Source organism: Mercenaria mercenaria, chromosome 4 (assembly GCF_021730395.1).
Source record: "Mercenaria mercenaria strain notata chromosome 4, MADL_Memer_1, whole genome shotgun sequence".
In the NCBI taxonomy this organism is placed as follows: domain Eukaryota; kingdom Metazoa; phylum Mollusca; class Bivalvia; order Venerida; family Veneridae; genus Mercenaria; species Mercenaria mercenaria.
Genome location: NC_069364.1, coordinates 7,050,243 through 7,068,244, shown reverse-complemented (window position 1 = coordinate 7,068,244; position 18,002 = coordinate 7,050,243). Strand labels below are relative to the sequence as shown.

The 18,002-nt window shown below is 35.3% G+C and overlaps 1 protein-coding gene across 1 annotated transcript; it reads right to left on the bottom strand.

Annotated features, from left to right (window-relative positions):
* Positions 1 to 691: 691 nt before the first annotated feature.
* On the bottom strand, positions 692 to 17,464 carry LOC123550931 (zinc finger protein ZFP2-like). Its single transcript, XM_045339436.2, has 2 exons — positions 17,390 to 17,464; positions 692 to 8,722 (listed from the first exon to the last, which is right to left on the bottom strand). The coding sequence occupies exons 1-2, from the start codon at positions 17,439 to 17,441 to the stop codon at positions 6,915 to 6,917; spliced, it is 1,860 nt and encodes a 619-aa protein (XP_045195371.2). The 5' UTR covers positions 17,442 to 17,464; the 3' UTR covers positions 692 to 6,914.
* Positions 17,465 to 18,002: the final 538 nt, after the last annotated feature.

Genomic DNA, 18,002 nt, shown 5'->3' with positions numbered 1-18,002 from the left:
CCTTACTAAAATCTGGTAGTATAAGATCTACTTGTTTCTTATTGTAGACTGAAGTGACCAGATCATTTACTAACATAACTAACTGAGTAACGCATGACCTTTTTTCCCTAAATCCATGCTGTAGGTCATACAGAATACCATGGTTGGTGAAGTGCTTAACAATAGATGACGAAACAATGCGTTCAAGAACTTTGCATAGGTCACATGATAATGAAATCGGCCTATAATTTACCGGGTCCTATCACCTTTTTTAAAAATGGGGGCACCATATGCGGATTTCCACTGGGATGGAAGTGATCCTTCCTCCAGGGATTTCTGGAATATGACCTTAAGTATGGGGGATAGTTCTACAGAGAGTATTTTCAGTATTATAGGCTTGATTTTGTCAGAACCACTGGCCTTATAGGGGTTCAGGTTGCTGAGAAGTTTCTCAATACCATTTGTGCCTACCCTAATATTCTTCGGAAACAATTTTCAAATATTCGTCAGTTTTACAATCCAAATCTATCATTTTTAAATGAACATTTCCTGTAACAAACAAGGGATTTTTCTTCATGCTAAATTAACATCTAGTATAAAGAACTTCCATGAAGTCTTTGTATGCCTAAACGCATGGATTTTAAAAGCATCGAGAATCGTAGCTCGGGTGGTACGGCGGAGAATTGGGGAACTTTCTCCATAAAATTTGAAATTCAACAAGACAAACTGTTTATTTCAAAGCCAATTTTAGACAATAAATAATTCACAAAACCTTAACGTTTATTTATGACAAAATCCAGCAATAAGTATACACTATCATAAAAATAATACTGACACAGGTATAGTGATAGCATTAGAGTCCAACACCAGAAATTCTAAACCTACAGTTTGCTGCACTGCCAAAACTTATCTAGGCAGTCAATTTTAAATAAAATACTTGATATCAAGATAATTTATACCTATAAAGTACAATATCTTATATCTAATTTCTAAATCAAACACGAGTGAAAAATAATCGAATTAATCTGCCATGAATTCTATGCAACAGATAAAAATACCATCTCTTGCAACTGCAGGACTGGAAAAGGCCATTTTATTTCGCAGGCAAAGACCATCCGAATGGCAGCACTTTTCAAAATCACTGCACATGAGGAGAGACAGCACCATTAGAAACGTTGAAGTTCTCAATTTAAAACAGTTAATGTTATATGTTAATGTATATTTTTATTATGTTTTAAACGATACAATACAAGTATGTTTTTTCTCCTAAAACTGTGTAACATTTTTCGCAGTGGGCGTCTCTGAACTACTACATGCGTGCCAAAATGTATGTGGTTTCCCCGTGACCTTTATGACATTTTTACGCAGTTAAGAGTGGCTTACTGGGTTAGGCCCTCAAACAAAATTAAACTAAATCATATGTTTCAACTGGAGATATTCAGAGAAATATTAGGTGCTTTACACTGTAATAGCGAGTATAAATGTTTAGGAGAAAATCAAGAATGATCATCTGTGGAGATGACCCTTTACTCTGCCACAAGACTTTTCTAAGCTGCAAAAAAGAGGGGTAAGGTCACTCTAACAATAATGTTTGAAAAAGTAACACTTCAATTAAACTTAAAAGTTAGTGAGAAATTAATTGGGTTACATACAGTAATAATACATTCTAAAATAGACTTAGAAATACTCAACACAAAAGCATAACTATGTAGAATATAAATAACTTACAAAACAACTTTATACCAAGAGGGTCATGATGACCCTGGATCGCTCACCTGAGTAATATGAGCTACATGTTTCAAAGATCAAACTGATGATAAAATATAAAGAAAGTCAGTAGGTCACATTCATGGTCAATGAAATTCAGTTTTACGACTGGTGTGCAAAACTGTGTATGTCAGCAAAATTTTAAGGCTGTATCTTAAAAAACAAGAAAGTAGGTCAGTAGGTCAAGGTCACAGTCAAGTGACATCATATTACTTGGGGTCATCAGGTAATTATAATTAAACAGTCTTGGAAATAGGATCATATGATTTTTTAAGTATTTTTTCCTATATAACTCACTAAGTAACCCCAGGGCGGGGCCTCTTTTAACCCCAGGGGTATAATTTGAATAATTTTGGTAGAGGACTACTAGACAATGCATCATACCAAATATCAAAAGCATAGGTCGTATGGTTTAAGACAAGAATATTTTTAAAGTTTTTTTCCTATATAAGTCTATATAAAACTTAGTTTTTTTCCTATATAAGTCTATATAAAACTTAGCACCCCAGGGCTGGGCCTCTTTTCATCCCAGGGGTACAATTTGAACAATGATATTGAGGACCATAAGGCAATGCTACAAACCAAATATCAAAGGTCTAAGTGTTGTAGTTTCAGACAAGAAGATTTTAAAACTTTTTTTCATATACAAGTCTATGTAAAACTTGGGACCCCCGGGGCGGAGTCATATTTGACCCTAACGGGATAGTTTGAACAATTTTTGTAGAGGACCACTAGATGATGCTACAAACCATATAACAAAGCCCTACCGCCCCTAGGCCGTGTGGTTTTGTACAAGAAGATTTTCAAAGTTTTCCCTATATAAGTCTATATAAACCATGTGACCCCCGGGGCGGGGCCATATTTGACCCTAGGGGGATAATTTGATCAATTTTGGTAGAGGACCACTAGATGATGCTACATACCAAATATCAAAGCCCTAGGCCATGTGGTTTTGTACAAGAAGATTTTCAAAGTTTTCCCTATATAAGTCTATATAAACCATGTGACCCCCGGGGCGGGGCCATATTTGACCCTAGGGGGATAATTTGATCAATTTTGGTAGAGGACCACTAGATGATGCTACACACCAGATATCAACGCCCTAGGCCCTGTGGTTTTGGACAAAAAGATTTTTAAAGATTTTCCTTTCGGTTGCCATGGCAACCAGAGTTCTGCATGGAATTCAATTCTTTGAATAATTTTGGAAGGGGGCCACCCAAGGATCATGTATGTTTGGTGTAATTCTGCCCAGTGGTTTTCAAGAAGATTTTTTTAGAAAATGTTGACAGACACACAACGCACGACGGACATTGAGCGTTCACAATAGCTCACCATGAGCCTTTGGCTCACGTGAGCTAAAAAGTAGAAAATAACAAGGAATTTTGATGAAAATAAAAAAAATATATAATTTAGTCCGTCTTTTTTGAAATCTAAAGATCTGTTATATCCGAATTTTATATTTGAAAATACGAACAGTAACTATGTACCTATATAAACATAAAAATAACCAGGTTTAATTGTATAAACAGTACTGTGTATAACGTTAACATAATTATAATGTATCAGAAAGCAGAGCATGAATATGTAATGCCAATGCAAACGAGATTTAAAAGACAACACCAAACAAATGGTTTACTAAACTTTTGATTTAAAACATAACAAATCGATCTGTAAGTCTTGTGATTTTCCTGTCACTGCTGTTACCCTGATTCCATTCCATTCCATTACCAAAAATGTTACAATGAATATCGTACTGAATACAATACTGTTAGTCTCCTGGTTGAGTTTAAATCTATTCAAAATAATTTGAACCATGAGCTGTCTTATGGCAGCATGTTCGACTACTTGAGACCTTCCACATAATACCAACTTATACACAAAAGCTTTACCAAACTTTTTAAGTTGAAAAAGACGGCATAATTTTGAAGAGTTTTAGCCGCCACAGATTTCATTATGTGAAAGATATAAAGAGAGTTTGTAAGCATTTAGTAAAACAGTTCCTGAGAAACCTGCTTACATACAAAACTGTCACCAAAATTTGAACTGAAAAAGGAGCATAGTTTTGCCAAAATGTAAGCTTGAGATCTGAAACCTGACAAATAAGGCCAACTCATGACGCCAAAAATGTGTACATAGTTTGAAAACATTTGAACGCTTAGTTTCTGAGAAACAGGCTGATGCAAAACTTACATAAATCTAACCATAGTGGCCCCAAGCAGTTCACATGACCCTGAATAATTGACCTTGAACATATATATGGCATACTGAATCATGCATGGTAACAACAGTGCTTAGTAATACTACAAACAAAATTTGATGAAGATCTGTCAAGCAGTTCTTTAGAAGAAGATTCTTAAAAGTTTTTCTCTATTTTTAGCTCTAGTGGCCTCTAAGGTGGCCAGGTGACCCCATTTTAACAGATTTGGAAGCGGACCTTATAAATGAAGCTACAGACCAGGTTTGAAGTAAAGCCATCAAACAGTTCAGAAAAACAAGTTCTTTGAACTTTAAGGTATTTCTACTTCCATTTCGAGTACTCTAAAACGGACCAAGTGCCTTCATTTCGACAAAACTTGAAACAGATCTTACAATGATGCAACAGACTATGCTCGGTGAATATCCATCAAGGGATTCATGAAAAGAAGTTGTTTTTTTTTTCTATTTTTAACTAGAGCTCTCCATCAAAGGGGACAAATCCCCCCTTATCCTAAAAAAAATTGAAAAAGGACCTTACAGTCATGCTGCTAACTAGGTTTGATGGTGATCTATCATGTAATTTATGAAAGCCCCAGTAGTCCAAGGAAGGGTCAAAATGCACCCCCCCCCCCATTTGAACAGAGATGAAAGAGGACCCTAGAATGATGCTAAGGACCAAGGTTGTTGATTCACCATCGACTGGTTTATGAAAAGTCTTTAACATGTTAAATGTTGAAGGCTCAGAAATTTACAAGCATCCAAAGCCCTGGACCAAGTGCCCCCATTTGAACAAAATTGACAAATACAGTCTAATGAAGACATTTCGATTGGAAGGTTCATTAGAAGTAGTCATTTAAATTTTTTTCTTCTATTTTTGCTCTAGAAGTCTCTAAACAGGCCAAGTTCCCCCATCTGAATAATAAAAAGACAGGAACTAACAGTGATGCTACAGACAAAGCTTAATGAATATCCATCAAGAGGTTTAGCTAGGGGCTTCTAAAATGAAACCAAGCTTCAACATTTAAAAAAAGATAAAAAAGGATCTTACAATGATGTTACAGACGAAATTTCGTGAAAATAAATCATGCACTGCACAAGAAGAGGAAACTTAAAGGAATTTCTATTTTGAGCTACAGACGTCCCTAATACAGCTGAATGGCCCAATTTGAACAAAACTGGGAGAGAATCTTGTAATTATGCTACAGACCAAGTTTGTTGAAGATCAATCATCGGTTCATGTGACAAACTTGCTTAAACGCTTTTCAACCTTTAGGCTCTGGCATCCCCAAGACGAACCATTTGAACAAATTGAAGACAGGACCTTGCAAGGATATTACATACCAAGTTTGGTGTGATTCTGACTAGTTGGGATAAATGGGATAAAAAAACATTCATTTAAATTCTTGACGACTGACACCAGACCATCCACTTACACTAGCCACTGAACTGGAACCCTATGTTCAGCTAAGCTAAAAGAGGCATTTTTTGAACCCATGACAACATAAAAGTTATGATGAAATTTACTCTATGAGATCATCTTATGATGTTAAAGTGTTGAGTTGTTAGTATTTAGTCAAGTCATTTCTTAGATACCTGTCTTTATGCAAAGATTTCACAAAATCTTACGTTGAAAAGGGGCCCATAGATTTGACAAGATAAAGCTGCCGGATATTATGTAACTTGTCCCGTTAATTCAATAAATGTTGTCAAACACTGTGTGTGAAGTCTAAAAGCATTTGGCCTAGCGGTATCCGAGAAACCTGCTAATTTGCAAAGCTTTTATGATGTGGAAACCCATGAAAAGGTGACAACAAAAGCTCTCCTTCTTGAAGAATTGTTCCGCTATAATACATATTTAAGCTAAACATATACTGCATGGTATAAAGTATGCCCACAGACAGAATGTCGAGCCCGCCAGCTGTCATGTGTGCCCTTGACCCTAGACCTGGTTCTTGCGCACGACACTCCGTCTCATAATGGTGAACATTCATTTCAAGTTACATCAAAATTCCACCATGCAGGAAGAAGAAATGCTCCGGACAAACTTCAATTCAATCTCAGCCCTCCAACTGTGACCTTGACCTTTGAGATAGGAACATGGGGTTTCCACATTACACGCCTTCTTATTGAGGTAAACATGCATGCCAGATATAAACCAGATTGATCCATGCATGTCAAAGTTACAGTCCGGACAAAATCGAACGGACGCACAGAGGCACGCACATACACCGAACCGCCAAAAGTGCCTACTATAACGAGCTCATCGCAAGCGGGCTCAACAACAACTTATATCCTTGATAGGTTCTATACCAATAAAAGAAACTGTTCTACATCCAGAAGTAATGCTTTAGACCCTTGTGTCACAGTGCAATTTTCAAAGTTAGTTATGCTGACTTTCAACTTTACCCCACTGATCCAATATGAAATCCTAACCTCAGTTTGTCTACAATTACCTATATGCCAAGTTTAATTTCAATTAGTCAATCCAAAACTAAAGTTACTGAGTCTCCTATTTAGGTAATACTGACACTGACCTTCACTCCATTGAGCATAAATGCAAATCCTTCCTTGGTCTTACTAAAAGCCATCAACTGGCTAGGTTTCATTTCAATACTACAATTTAACAAAGTATGTATTTTCCCAGAGCCTAAATCTTACTAATTTGAAATAGAGGTTTTATATTCACGAGATTGTAAAGTTAGGTTTGTGAAATGACAAGATTTTCTTGATCTACAATTAACACTTCTCAACCCAAACTTAAGTTACTGGATGGAAATGAAAACTTCACTCAGCCAATTTAACCTGATTTTCAGTTTGGACAAATCTGCTTAAAAACAGACTAGTGTCCTAATCATTTAGATTGTATTTCCTCACATAAAAGAATTCTACACCTCAAAAGCAGTGATGGGAAAGCGATTGAAAGTCAGTGACTTTAACAACTCAGGCATGGAGCTCCTTCAGACAATTCTACATCACAAATTATTCCCAGAACACTTAGCTTCGTGTGTCTTGCGAACAACATTATGAGCAAACCCAAGTCCACAAACTGAGCACACATATGGTGTATCTCCTGTATGTTGTCTCATATGTGCTTTAAGGTTCCAGTTTGTAGAAAATTCCTTTTTGCAATATTCGCAAGAATGCAGGCGTATTTTCAAATGTACCCGTTCATGTCTTTGCAAAGTGCAAATCTTAACAAAAGCTTTGTCACACATGCTACATTTGAACTGTCTGTCATTTGTATGTTTATGTTTGACATGGTTTTTTAACGTATGACTATGTGTAAACGTGTCTCCGCACATGTCGCAAATAAACGGCCTGTCACCAGTATGGCTTCTGTGATGGTACTTTAAGCTTGTTTTCTGACAGAACTTTTTATCGCACAGATCACATTCGAATATTGGCTCACCACACGAAGATCTCCTGTGATCATAGAGCAATTTTGAATGTGCGAAACTACTGCCACATTTTTCACATATACAATGCTTTGTATCAGTACTATGTGTCCTAAAAATATGGTCTCTTAAATATGCTTTCTTTCGATATTTCTTTTGACAAAGATGGCAATGAAATTTCGTTTCACCTGTGTGGTTTGGAAGATGGCTATCCAAATCAGCAACAGTTTTCAGCTGCTTTTGGCAGTACACGCATGTCAGTAATGATGGATCATGTTTAGTCATATGCTTTCTTTTTTCTAATTCTGAGATGAGTGGCACTTCACATCTGTCACATATAAGTGGAAATTCATTTTCATGATCTATTTCAATATGTCTCAAAAGGTTGCACCTAAATTTAAATATCTTTTTGTCTGGACATTGTAAACATTCATGAGAGTCAACTGCTACCAAAGTGCAGTTGTGAAGCACAATGTCATCATCTTCATGAAAAGGAAAATAACACTGATCACACTGAGAAGGATAGGTGTGATAATGTAGTGATTCTATATGATTTTCCCAAGCCTGTCTCGTCTTTATTTGTTCATTACATGCGGTACATAAATAACACTTTTTTTCCTGGACATTAGTGTTTTCCAGAAAACTTCTGTAGATATCATCATCACTTCCTCCCAATTCCTCCTTTGGTAGTACACTCTCTCTAACCGAAGGTGATGCATGCTCTGCTTTTACAGTTGCTTCACTTTTACTAGATACATCACTTTTCTTATGTATCCTTTTTGTCGTCCCTTTTTCTATATTTAACTTTTGCTTTCCTGATTCATATGCATCTCTATTTGAATGTCTTCTTTTCCTAACAGAAACAAGTCTTGTGTTTCCAGTAAAATCTTCCACCTTCACAATCTTCTCATCATAGAGAATACTATCTTCATTTGAAATGTCAGGATCATCTAATATTTCTTCATTACTTAAATCATTAGAATTATCCATTGGTTGTATGGTGCCATTACCGAAATGCTCAAAACCTTCCGACTCCTTAGAAGAAGCTGTACCATCTTCTGATTGCTTCACAAACTTAAGGCTGCATCTCCTATTTGAAGTGTTGTCATTACAATCTGGTTCTGAATTTTCAATTGCAATTTTCACAATATTTAACTTAAATACTTCTGTTTGTGTGGCCGTGGAAATAGTCTCTGTACTTTCAGCTGGCTCAGTAAATTCTTGTTTGATATTATTGATAAGTAATGGTGTTAATTCTGTGGTCTGACAGTCAGTATCAGTGGTGCTATATTTAGGATAGGCAGTTTTAAGTGTATTGTCATAGAAATAATTTCCACCTTCAATATGCTCAGTCAGATGAAAATGCAAGTCCAGAATAGTGGTACCTGTCAATAATAAAGAGGAGAAACTTTAGTTAATTAATAGTATTCCTAAACAGCTCAATATCCATTAAATTACAATTCTAACTTACAAAACAAAAATAAACTGGACATTTCTTTTAGTGAAAGAATATGTCTCCCATACTCTCAAATTCTCAATACATCTTCATTTATACCTGTAGAAAGGTGGTGAGTTGATAATGCAGTATCCCCACCATATATGTACCATAAGGACATTTTCAGGCCAGGGATTCAGTCAAGACTGTCCACATGAGGGTCCTGGTGACCCTAGATCTCTCACCTGAGTTACACTCCATGCTTAAACAGTTTTGGTAGATGGTTATGCAAGGAAAATGTCTGTAAAATTATTTTTAAATAGTGCCAGTGTTTTCTGACCACAATATCGTAAAAGTATTATTTATTAAATAAATACAGGCGAGTAATGTGTGTGTGGTGGGGTGGGGAGGAGGACAGGTAAGATAAGAAGATTTTTTTTAAGTTTCCACTTCAGGAACAATAGTACACAATAAGTAATCAAGCAGCACCTCCCAGCTAGATAATGGCGGAAAGAAATCCTAATTTTTTTGCTTCTATTTCATTGCGGACCTATACTTGACATTTTGGTAGCATTTTCAGACATTTTTTGCATTTATAAAAATGCACATAAACCTTATTACTTGTGTGTTTATACCCACATTTTAGCTGCCAGTTTGGAAGATATTTGATAGTGTTGACCTGTCAAACAAAAAATCTCTTAGAAGATAAATGGCCCCTACTTTCCTTGGTGTTTTTAGTGGTTTATAGGTCATTTAAGAACATAAGGGTAATAATACTTTTTAAAATGGTTCTGGCTATGTTTTACAGCTCTCAGAAGATTGTTAATCTTATATAGAACATATAGCAAATTCATTTACTACTGTAAAGCCTAAATACATCCACAATTACTGGCAGTCAAGTTTTTTTATGAAACAGAAACATTTGTTTAACCTTCGTAAAGGCTAACCCAAAAAAATTTGTGTATAAAACTTATTATAAAATCGGAAGAAATTACTAAGGGCCTTAACTCTGGTGTTACTTAAGCAATTTGACTGAAACTTGACATGCCACATTTCCCTACCTTAGTAAACTTGTACTGGTTAGGAACCAGAATCCGGACATGACCAGTTTCCGGACACATGTAATAATCGCTTTATTTCGGCGTAGTTTACACTTGTAGAGATATCAAATGGGGAAGAAATAATTTAACTATATACTGATTGTCTGCCGATAACATTTGCTACTTTTAATTTCACGTTAATATTTAGTTACATAAAATGCAGGGCTGTCAATTTTTGCACTAATTTTATTCTATATCAATTGAATTATCAAGAATTCGAGTTAGATGAAATTCGAGTTTTTTACATTTAGCTTCTATTTCCTTTCGTAGCTGCTATTGAATGTCGGGTTATCTTTCATGTGCATTTTTGTAGAGATTAATGATAAAGAAATGTGTAAAAATAGATTAATTACTTATTTAGATATCAAAATAACAGCAAAACATCGTCAAAATATTTGTCCGGATACTGGTTTACCTCACGGGGAAAGTAATTTTTTGGGGCCCCATAGAACCCATACTTTACATCACAACGCGATGCTGATTACAACATCAGATGCAGAAGGAGCTGAAGTTTGTGCAGTGTGGGCTTCATTTAGGTCAAATATGTTCTGAGGAAATAATTGAGCCAAAGTAAGAAAATTTGTCCGGATACTGCCAACCAGTATCTGAAATTTAATCTATTTAAATATTCCAAACCACTTTTCTATATATGGCTCCGAATGGACGGAAAGATGGACAGAAGGGCAATGCCAAAACTATATTCCTCCACCTTCGGTGGGGGAATAATAATTTTACAATATATTTCAAATTTTGTAGACTTCATCCTGAAATGGTACACTAATGCACTCCTATGCTAATGTAATGGTTCGCTCCGTCCATAACAGTTTGTTAACATTAAAGGTTTAGGTCACTGAATTAGTAACTACAAGGTATACATTATACTAAACAGGAAATTGGCCTGGAAAAAATGGTGGTGCCATAATGGCTGCTTCAAAAGGTCGCCTTTTTTTTTTGCTTTATAGTGCTGTTTTTCCTTATTTTCATTATATTTATATTTTGCCAAGATAACAAGATAAATTTACCCGTGACATTTAGGTAACATTTCCATAATGAAATAACAGCAATACAGATTTTGTCATGGAAACACAAGTCATAGTGTCACCACCACTTCAATTAGGGGTCTAAATTTTTGCTGATTTTACAGTGTATCTGCTTGACTGAAAATATTTTTCTTGCATCAAACATGACCCACTTCATTTCCTTTGATTTTTTTTTATTCAGAACTGACAATATTCTTCCAGAAAATATCAAGTACAGACATTTTAAATGGGACCTAGATCTAGTGTGTGCTGCAGCCATTACAATTTTCTTTGCATAATTATGTGGACTGTGTGTATGTATTAACAGTCTGACTCTATGTATAAAGTACAGTACAAAAAGCAAAGTCCCATAACTCTGCAGAATTTTTTTCTGAAAAAAAAAACGTAACATGCACCATGCACAACTAGGGTTGGTACTGATTGCTTTTGTGAAGTTTCATTAAATTGTGTGCAATGGTTCGGGAGATTATGCGCGCACAAGATTGCATATGCAGTCTCCATGTATATAGCATAGTAACAAAAAATAAAGTTCCATAACTCAGCAGAATATTTATCTAGATAAACGTAAAATGCACCATGCACATACATGCCAAATTTTCCAGGACATTTCAGGGATTCCGAGTTAAAATTTTTGGGATTTTTACCCTTTGTCCGGAACATACTCCATGTTATTGGTATTTGAAGTTGTAACGATATATCGAAATTCACTGTATCACGAAACATTAGTCTAGCAATACGTGTATCATATCATAGGCCTATTTCACATTACTGAAATGATACAGTGAAAAGTAGAAACATTGAATGAAAACTTCCATACAATCTGTGTTAAAGATAGTAAAACTAGATAAGGCCAAAATTAAAAATACGATTGTTTGCTGTCTCCCTACCTACCCATTTAAAATGCTGCGCCCCAAAAGTTTTTATTGAACAATGCTGGTCAATTTTTTTTTAGGTAGCGATATGACAAGTGCCGCATATATTTCAAGTAAGCGAAATAATAAGTAAGAAAGTTTAAATTGTATTATTTTATTTCATCCTGTTATACAACAGATTTGTCTTATTTCTACAGAAGAAATATTCTGTAAGGAACAAATTCATATATCTACAGGTAAAAGTATAATCCCCCACCAAAAAAAAAATCAAAGGCCTGAATGGCCTGAGTCGGCTAATGATTGATGTACTGACAGTATAGTCTACCAGTTTCAGTTTGTTTTTAGTTTTTTTCTTAAAATTTCATAACACAGCTCGATATTTACCCAAAATATTATATCCGGATACGATTACACTTTTCTCCAGTTTGAACAATATATTTTACAAATTGTGATGATACGAAGACATTTAGCAGCAATTGGCAGTATCTGACATTGAAGTTTACGGTTAAATTACCTCTTATTTAAATCTTTTCATAAAAAAGTTGTTTCGTTTCGCCAAACATGAGTTGAGTCATAGAAACATAGACGATCTACTTTCGATTTCAAAAACTACAAGAAAATACAATTTAATGTTTTGCCGATTTGTTTATTTCTCGAAAAATAAGAATTAAAATCATTTTTAATATCAGTAGTAACTAAACAAACCAGTAAGAGCTTCTTCTTCCGATAATTTATCCGTTTATTGACTGCAAAATTCAACCCATGCAAAGTTTATAGAAATCATACGATGCGTGTTTACGTTCAATGTGGGAGAATTAAGGCTGATTGGCTATGTTACCTAACGCATCCAGACGATTCAGATTTTGTTTTTAAAAAAGCATTGTGTGCGTTTCTGTAATTTTATATACGTTTTTATACGCTTAGAAATTATTAGACATGCGTATTTGCATTATTTCTATACGTAATTTACGCTAATACGCATCTTATCTGGAGCCCTGCTGGAACTATTTTTTGTCTTTCGCTGGATGTTACCCAAGCTTTGTAAGCCTGCGCAATTCTTAAAATGCACATTTATGCTTAATGAGTTACATTCGAGAATTGCACAATTACAAGTCATAAATATGACAGATTACCTCGTATATTGGTCATAGCAAAGGGAATTGACGCAACTTAACTTCATTCATGCAGTGAACTGTTTGAAGTTTGAGAAATCTAATGGAACTACATCTCTTCACTGTGTTATTTGGTCCGTTTAGAGAATCGTTGGATAGCAAGGACTCGTCAAAAGGCTTTCAGCCTTTAGCCGACTCAAAAAATTGCCTACCTACCTACCCAACTTTAAAAAGTTGCAGCAAACAAAGAATTTTTTAAATATGGCCTAATTGTATCATTTACAACAGTTTCTTTAACTTTTCAAAATTCCAAGTGCAGGAACACTGATATTTTTTCATTTTGTCACATGAATGCTTACTTATGGTACTCAGTTTGTAACGCATTATGTACCGTATCGGTCCATCTCATCTGTATCCCGACATGTATTGTATCGTGAGACTAGCGTATTGTTACACCTCTGTAGTAATGGTATTCGTCTGTTTCATGCATACATATCATAAACTTACATGTAGTTTCCTGAGATAAACATCATTCACTAGCTTATAACTATAAGCGTAATTTGCCATAATGGCTAGTGCAAGTTTCTATAGTAAACTCAATAACTGCTTCCTTGGTTAACAAACTATAAGTTCCTACACAACACATCAAAAGACCACAGAAATGACGCAAAAACAATTCTCTCTTTTATTATATTTATTTTATTTTATTATTTATTTTATCTGTGAGTATAATCATAGATCTACGTGTCCTGCACAGTGTCTTTGTCTCTATGTTATCACTTGTTCAATTACTCGCTCTTTTTGCTGCACTACATACGTCACTACTTATGTTCATATCAGAATAAGAAGTTTTGTTATTAAATTTTATTGTCATCAACACTGATTTTTCACTGAGATTTTCACGGTCTTCACGCTGGATTTTCTTGAGGACTCTGAATGCACGTTCTGGATCAGCGTTGCTGTGTGGTAAGCTGTGCTTTCACACATATTTAATGATGGTATCTTTAACAGTAATTAATCAAGTTACCATTCACAATCATAATCAATGGCTTAATTAACACGTGTCCCACTCAAGGGCATGAAACAATATTGGACATTTAGGAATAAACTATGTGACACCGGAGACTGTTTTTTGTGTTTTATTAAAGTAAACATCAACAATTTATAGACCAAAAAACTGGTTTTTGGGAGGTTATTTTTATTTATTTCCTGTATTTTTATTTTTCTGGGACATTTCAACACTGTCCGGGACACCGGGACGAGCATGTCATTTCCGGGACAATCCCGGACAATGCAGGATGTATCACATGTATGACAAAGCACAACTAGAGTTGGTACTTATCACTTATGTGAAGTTTCATTAAATTGTGTGCAATGGTATGGGAGACTAGGCATGCACAAGACTGCATATATCATTATTTACAATTAAAAATACCAAATTAAAATAACAAGAGCTGTCCGTAAGACAGCCAATGCTCGACTATTCGAAATACTGTCCCAGAAGCAGGAAAATATTACCCAAAATGTTAAAATATCAAAAGAGTTTTAAGTTCAAAGGGGGACATAATTTGACCAAAATGCATGTCAGAGTTATGGGACTTGATGCTATCAACTAGTTTTATAACCCCGAAGGCACATGTGAAGTTTCAACTTAATATCTGCATTTGTTCTGCAGATAGTAACTTGCACGCAAAACTTCGACCAGAATTTTCTCATTCCAAAAGGGGCCATAATTTGCCCAAAATACATGTCAGAGTTATGGGACTTGATCCAGTGAGGTTGGTAATTGATCTAGAAAACGAAAAAATAAATTTCAAATCTATATGCCTTTAAGTAATAGCAGTATGTACTTGCACGCAAAACTTTAACCAGGATTTTCTAAGTTCAAAAGGGGGCATAATTTGGCCAAAATGCAGGTCAGAGTTATTTGGGACTTGCATGCTTCACAATCTAGTTTTATAACACCCAAGAGACTACATGTGAAGTTTCAATTCAAAATCTGCATTAGTTTTGGAGATAGTAACTTGCATGTAAAACTTTAACCAGAATTTTCTAAGTCCAAAGGGGGCATAATTTGCCCAAAATACATGTCAGAGTTATGGAACTTGACCCAGTGAGGCTGGTAATTGACCTAGAAAAAGAAAAAATAAGTTTCAAAGCTATATGCCTTTATATGATAGCTGTATGTACTTGCACGCAAAACTTTAACCAGGATTTTCTAAGTTCAAAAGGGGGCATAATTTGGCCAAAATGCAGGTTAGAGTTATGGGACTTGATGCTATCAACTAGTTTTATAACCCCAAAGACACATGTGAAGATTCAATTCAATATCTGCATTAGTTTTGGGGATAGTAACTTGCAAGTAAAACTTTAACCAGAATTTTCTAAGTCCAAAAGAGGGCATAATTTGCTCAAAATACATGTCAGAGTTATGGAACTTGACCCAGTGAGATTGGTAATTGACCTAGAAAAAGAAAAAATAAGTTTTAAAGCTATATGCCTTTAAATGATAGCTGTATGTACTTGCACGCAAAACTTTAACCAGGATTTTCTAAGTTCAAAAGGGGGCATAATTTGGCCAAAATGCAGGTTAGCATTATGGGACTTGATGCTATCAACTAGTTTTTTAACCCCAAAGACACATGTGAAGTTTCAGTTCATTATCTGCATTAGTTTTGGAGATAGTAACTTGCATGTAAATCTTTAACCAGGATTTTTTTAAGTCCAAAAGGGGGCATAATTTGCTCAAAATACATGTCAGAGTTATGGAACTTGACCCAGTGAAGTTGGTAATTGACCTAGAAAAAGAAAAAATAAATTTCAAAGCTATATGCCTTTAAATGATAGCAACTGTATGTACTTTCATGCAAAACTTTAACCAAGATGTGACGCTGACGCCAGGGTGAGTAGAATAGCATAGTCGAGCTAAAAATTAAAATCACAGTTTGTCACCACAATGCAACAAAGTCGTATCTTATTATATAATAAGATACGACTTTGTTGCGTTGAGATTATAATAAGATACGACTTTGTTGCGTTGAGGTGAGTTCCCTAGCACAGCCTGGCATGACAAGCAGCTACTGGTTGGGAACCAGCAACCGGATATTGTAATCAGCATTACAAGGTGAAGTAAAGTATGGGTTCCCTTGGGCCTCAAATGGGGTCATAAAAAGATGTTATTTTCCCCCAAATGCATGGTAAACCAGCAGCGGGACAAATATTAAATGACAATGGTTTGCTGTTAACTTGATATCAAAATAAATAATTGAACTGTTTTTAATTAATTTCATTAAACTTTCAAACATTGAACAGGAAAGATAGCCTTAATGGTAGAGAGACTCCTGGTGCCCTCCATGCATTAATTCATCACGAGCGGGCACCTGGGTAGAACCACCGACCATCCGTGAGCAAGCTAGATGGCTTCCTCTGATCGAGCAAGCTAGATGGCTTCCTCACATGAAGAATTCAATGCCCTGTGTGAGGCTCAAACCGGAATAGATGAGTGGCAACTGATTTGAAGTCAGCGACCTTAACCATTCGGTCATGGAGGCCCCCTCATTTAAGGTAACTATTACAGTGCAATTAACAATTAAAAGTAATGCAGGCTATCAGCACACAATCAATATGCAGTTTAAACTTTAATTATTTTTTCACACTTGATAGTCTAATAGCGAGCTCGAAGAGCAGGCCCAAAGGGTCTGCTCGAGAATCGAGTTTTACGGTAACACAAGTATACTTTTTCATACTTCGTGATGGATTTGAAAAGTTTCATTGGAAGTTCTTAAAAAGCGCACCCTAGCGGACAAGTGCTCACAGGAAATACTTCTCTCAGCAGTGAATACAGAACTTCATTCAATTGCTAAAAATTATTCATCGCTCAACAATAATGAAAGAAAGATTTCCAGTTGTTTGAAAAAAATATTTTCATTTAAAAGATCAAGCATCGGTTAGAAGATGGGAAAAAAATTTCATTAATATGCAGAAAGCCACGGGAACGCGGTAATGACGTCACCGTGACACTGGCTTCCCATAAATTTTGCAACCTATGATATTCACAGTTATATTCACTGTTACAGGTATGGTGACACTAAATGTAGACATTTTTTTCAAGTGGATAGGTTCTCGCGAATTCTTTTGGGTAGTGAAGAGTTTCTTTGAGATAAATAAATGATGCATAATTTTTTATTTAAATCCAATTTCTTTGAGCTCGCTTTGAGGCTTTGCCTTATTTCATATTAAATTTGACAAAATCCTATGAAATACTGAGTTATTTTTCTGATGGGCAATATCTGAATGTCGAATTCTTTTGTGAACAATGCTTAAAGAAAGCGATTATTACATGTGTCCGGTAACTGGTTCTATCCGGATACTGATTACGAACCACTACATATAAGTCGTGAATTTGTTTATTATGTTAGCTATTTTTGTCATGACAGAAAATAAATTACAAGCATACAAAAATGAAGTATTAAATGCATAACTAACACACTTACAAAAGAATAAGCAGCCTCCACATCTGTAATTTGACTTACTTCCGCCTTCCATTTTGTTTTGGACTACAAATGACATTTTTTATAGTAAGGGAAGTAACTTTACTCAGACTATTACTCTATCGGGGATACGGTTTTATAAGCCAGTAATGAGACCAAAACTATCTGCCAACTCATCCATGTTCAGACCTACACTGGTTTAACAGTCTGGGCCAAAGCATTAATTTAATTGTTAAAATCTTATTCCGTGTTGCTTAAATTAAAATGGCAAAAGGTTTATCATCCTTTTAAATGATAAATCTTAAAAAAATAGTATGAAATCTTAAATATGTCTCCTTTTATCAGTACGCCAATATTTAACCCGACTATCCGAACGAAAATATACCTTCATGCGTCATTTTGACGTTACGTGAAACGTTATTCAACCTTTTGTATAGATAAAAGAAGTAACGGGTCGCTTTCAACAAAATTATATTATGCAGGCGAACATGTTAGTGTTCTTAAATATTTTATTTATTACTTTATTAAACACACCGTGACTAACGTAGAAAGACAACCCCCTTCTTTTATTCCGGTAAGTATATATTAGGTATAAAGCTATTTATGATGTTGATGG

Bases quoted from the DNA above. Each gene is read 5' to 3' on its own strand.
- LOC123550931 (XM_045339436.2), bottom strand. From the start codon at position 17,441: ATGGAAGGCGGAAGTAAGTCAAATTACAGATGTGGAGGCTGCTTATTC. The intron at 8,723-17,389 runs GTAAGTGTGTTA...TATTATTGACAG, and splicing joins TGGAGGCTGCTTATTCTTTT to GTACCACTATTCTGGACTTG.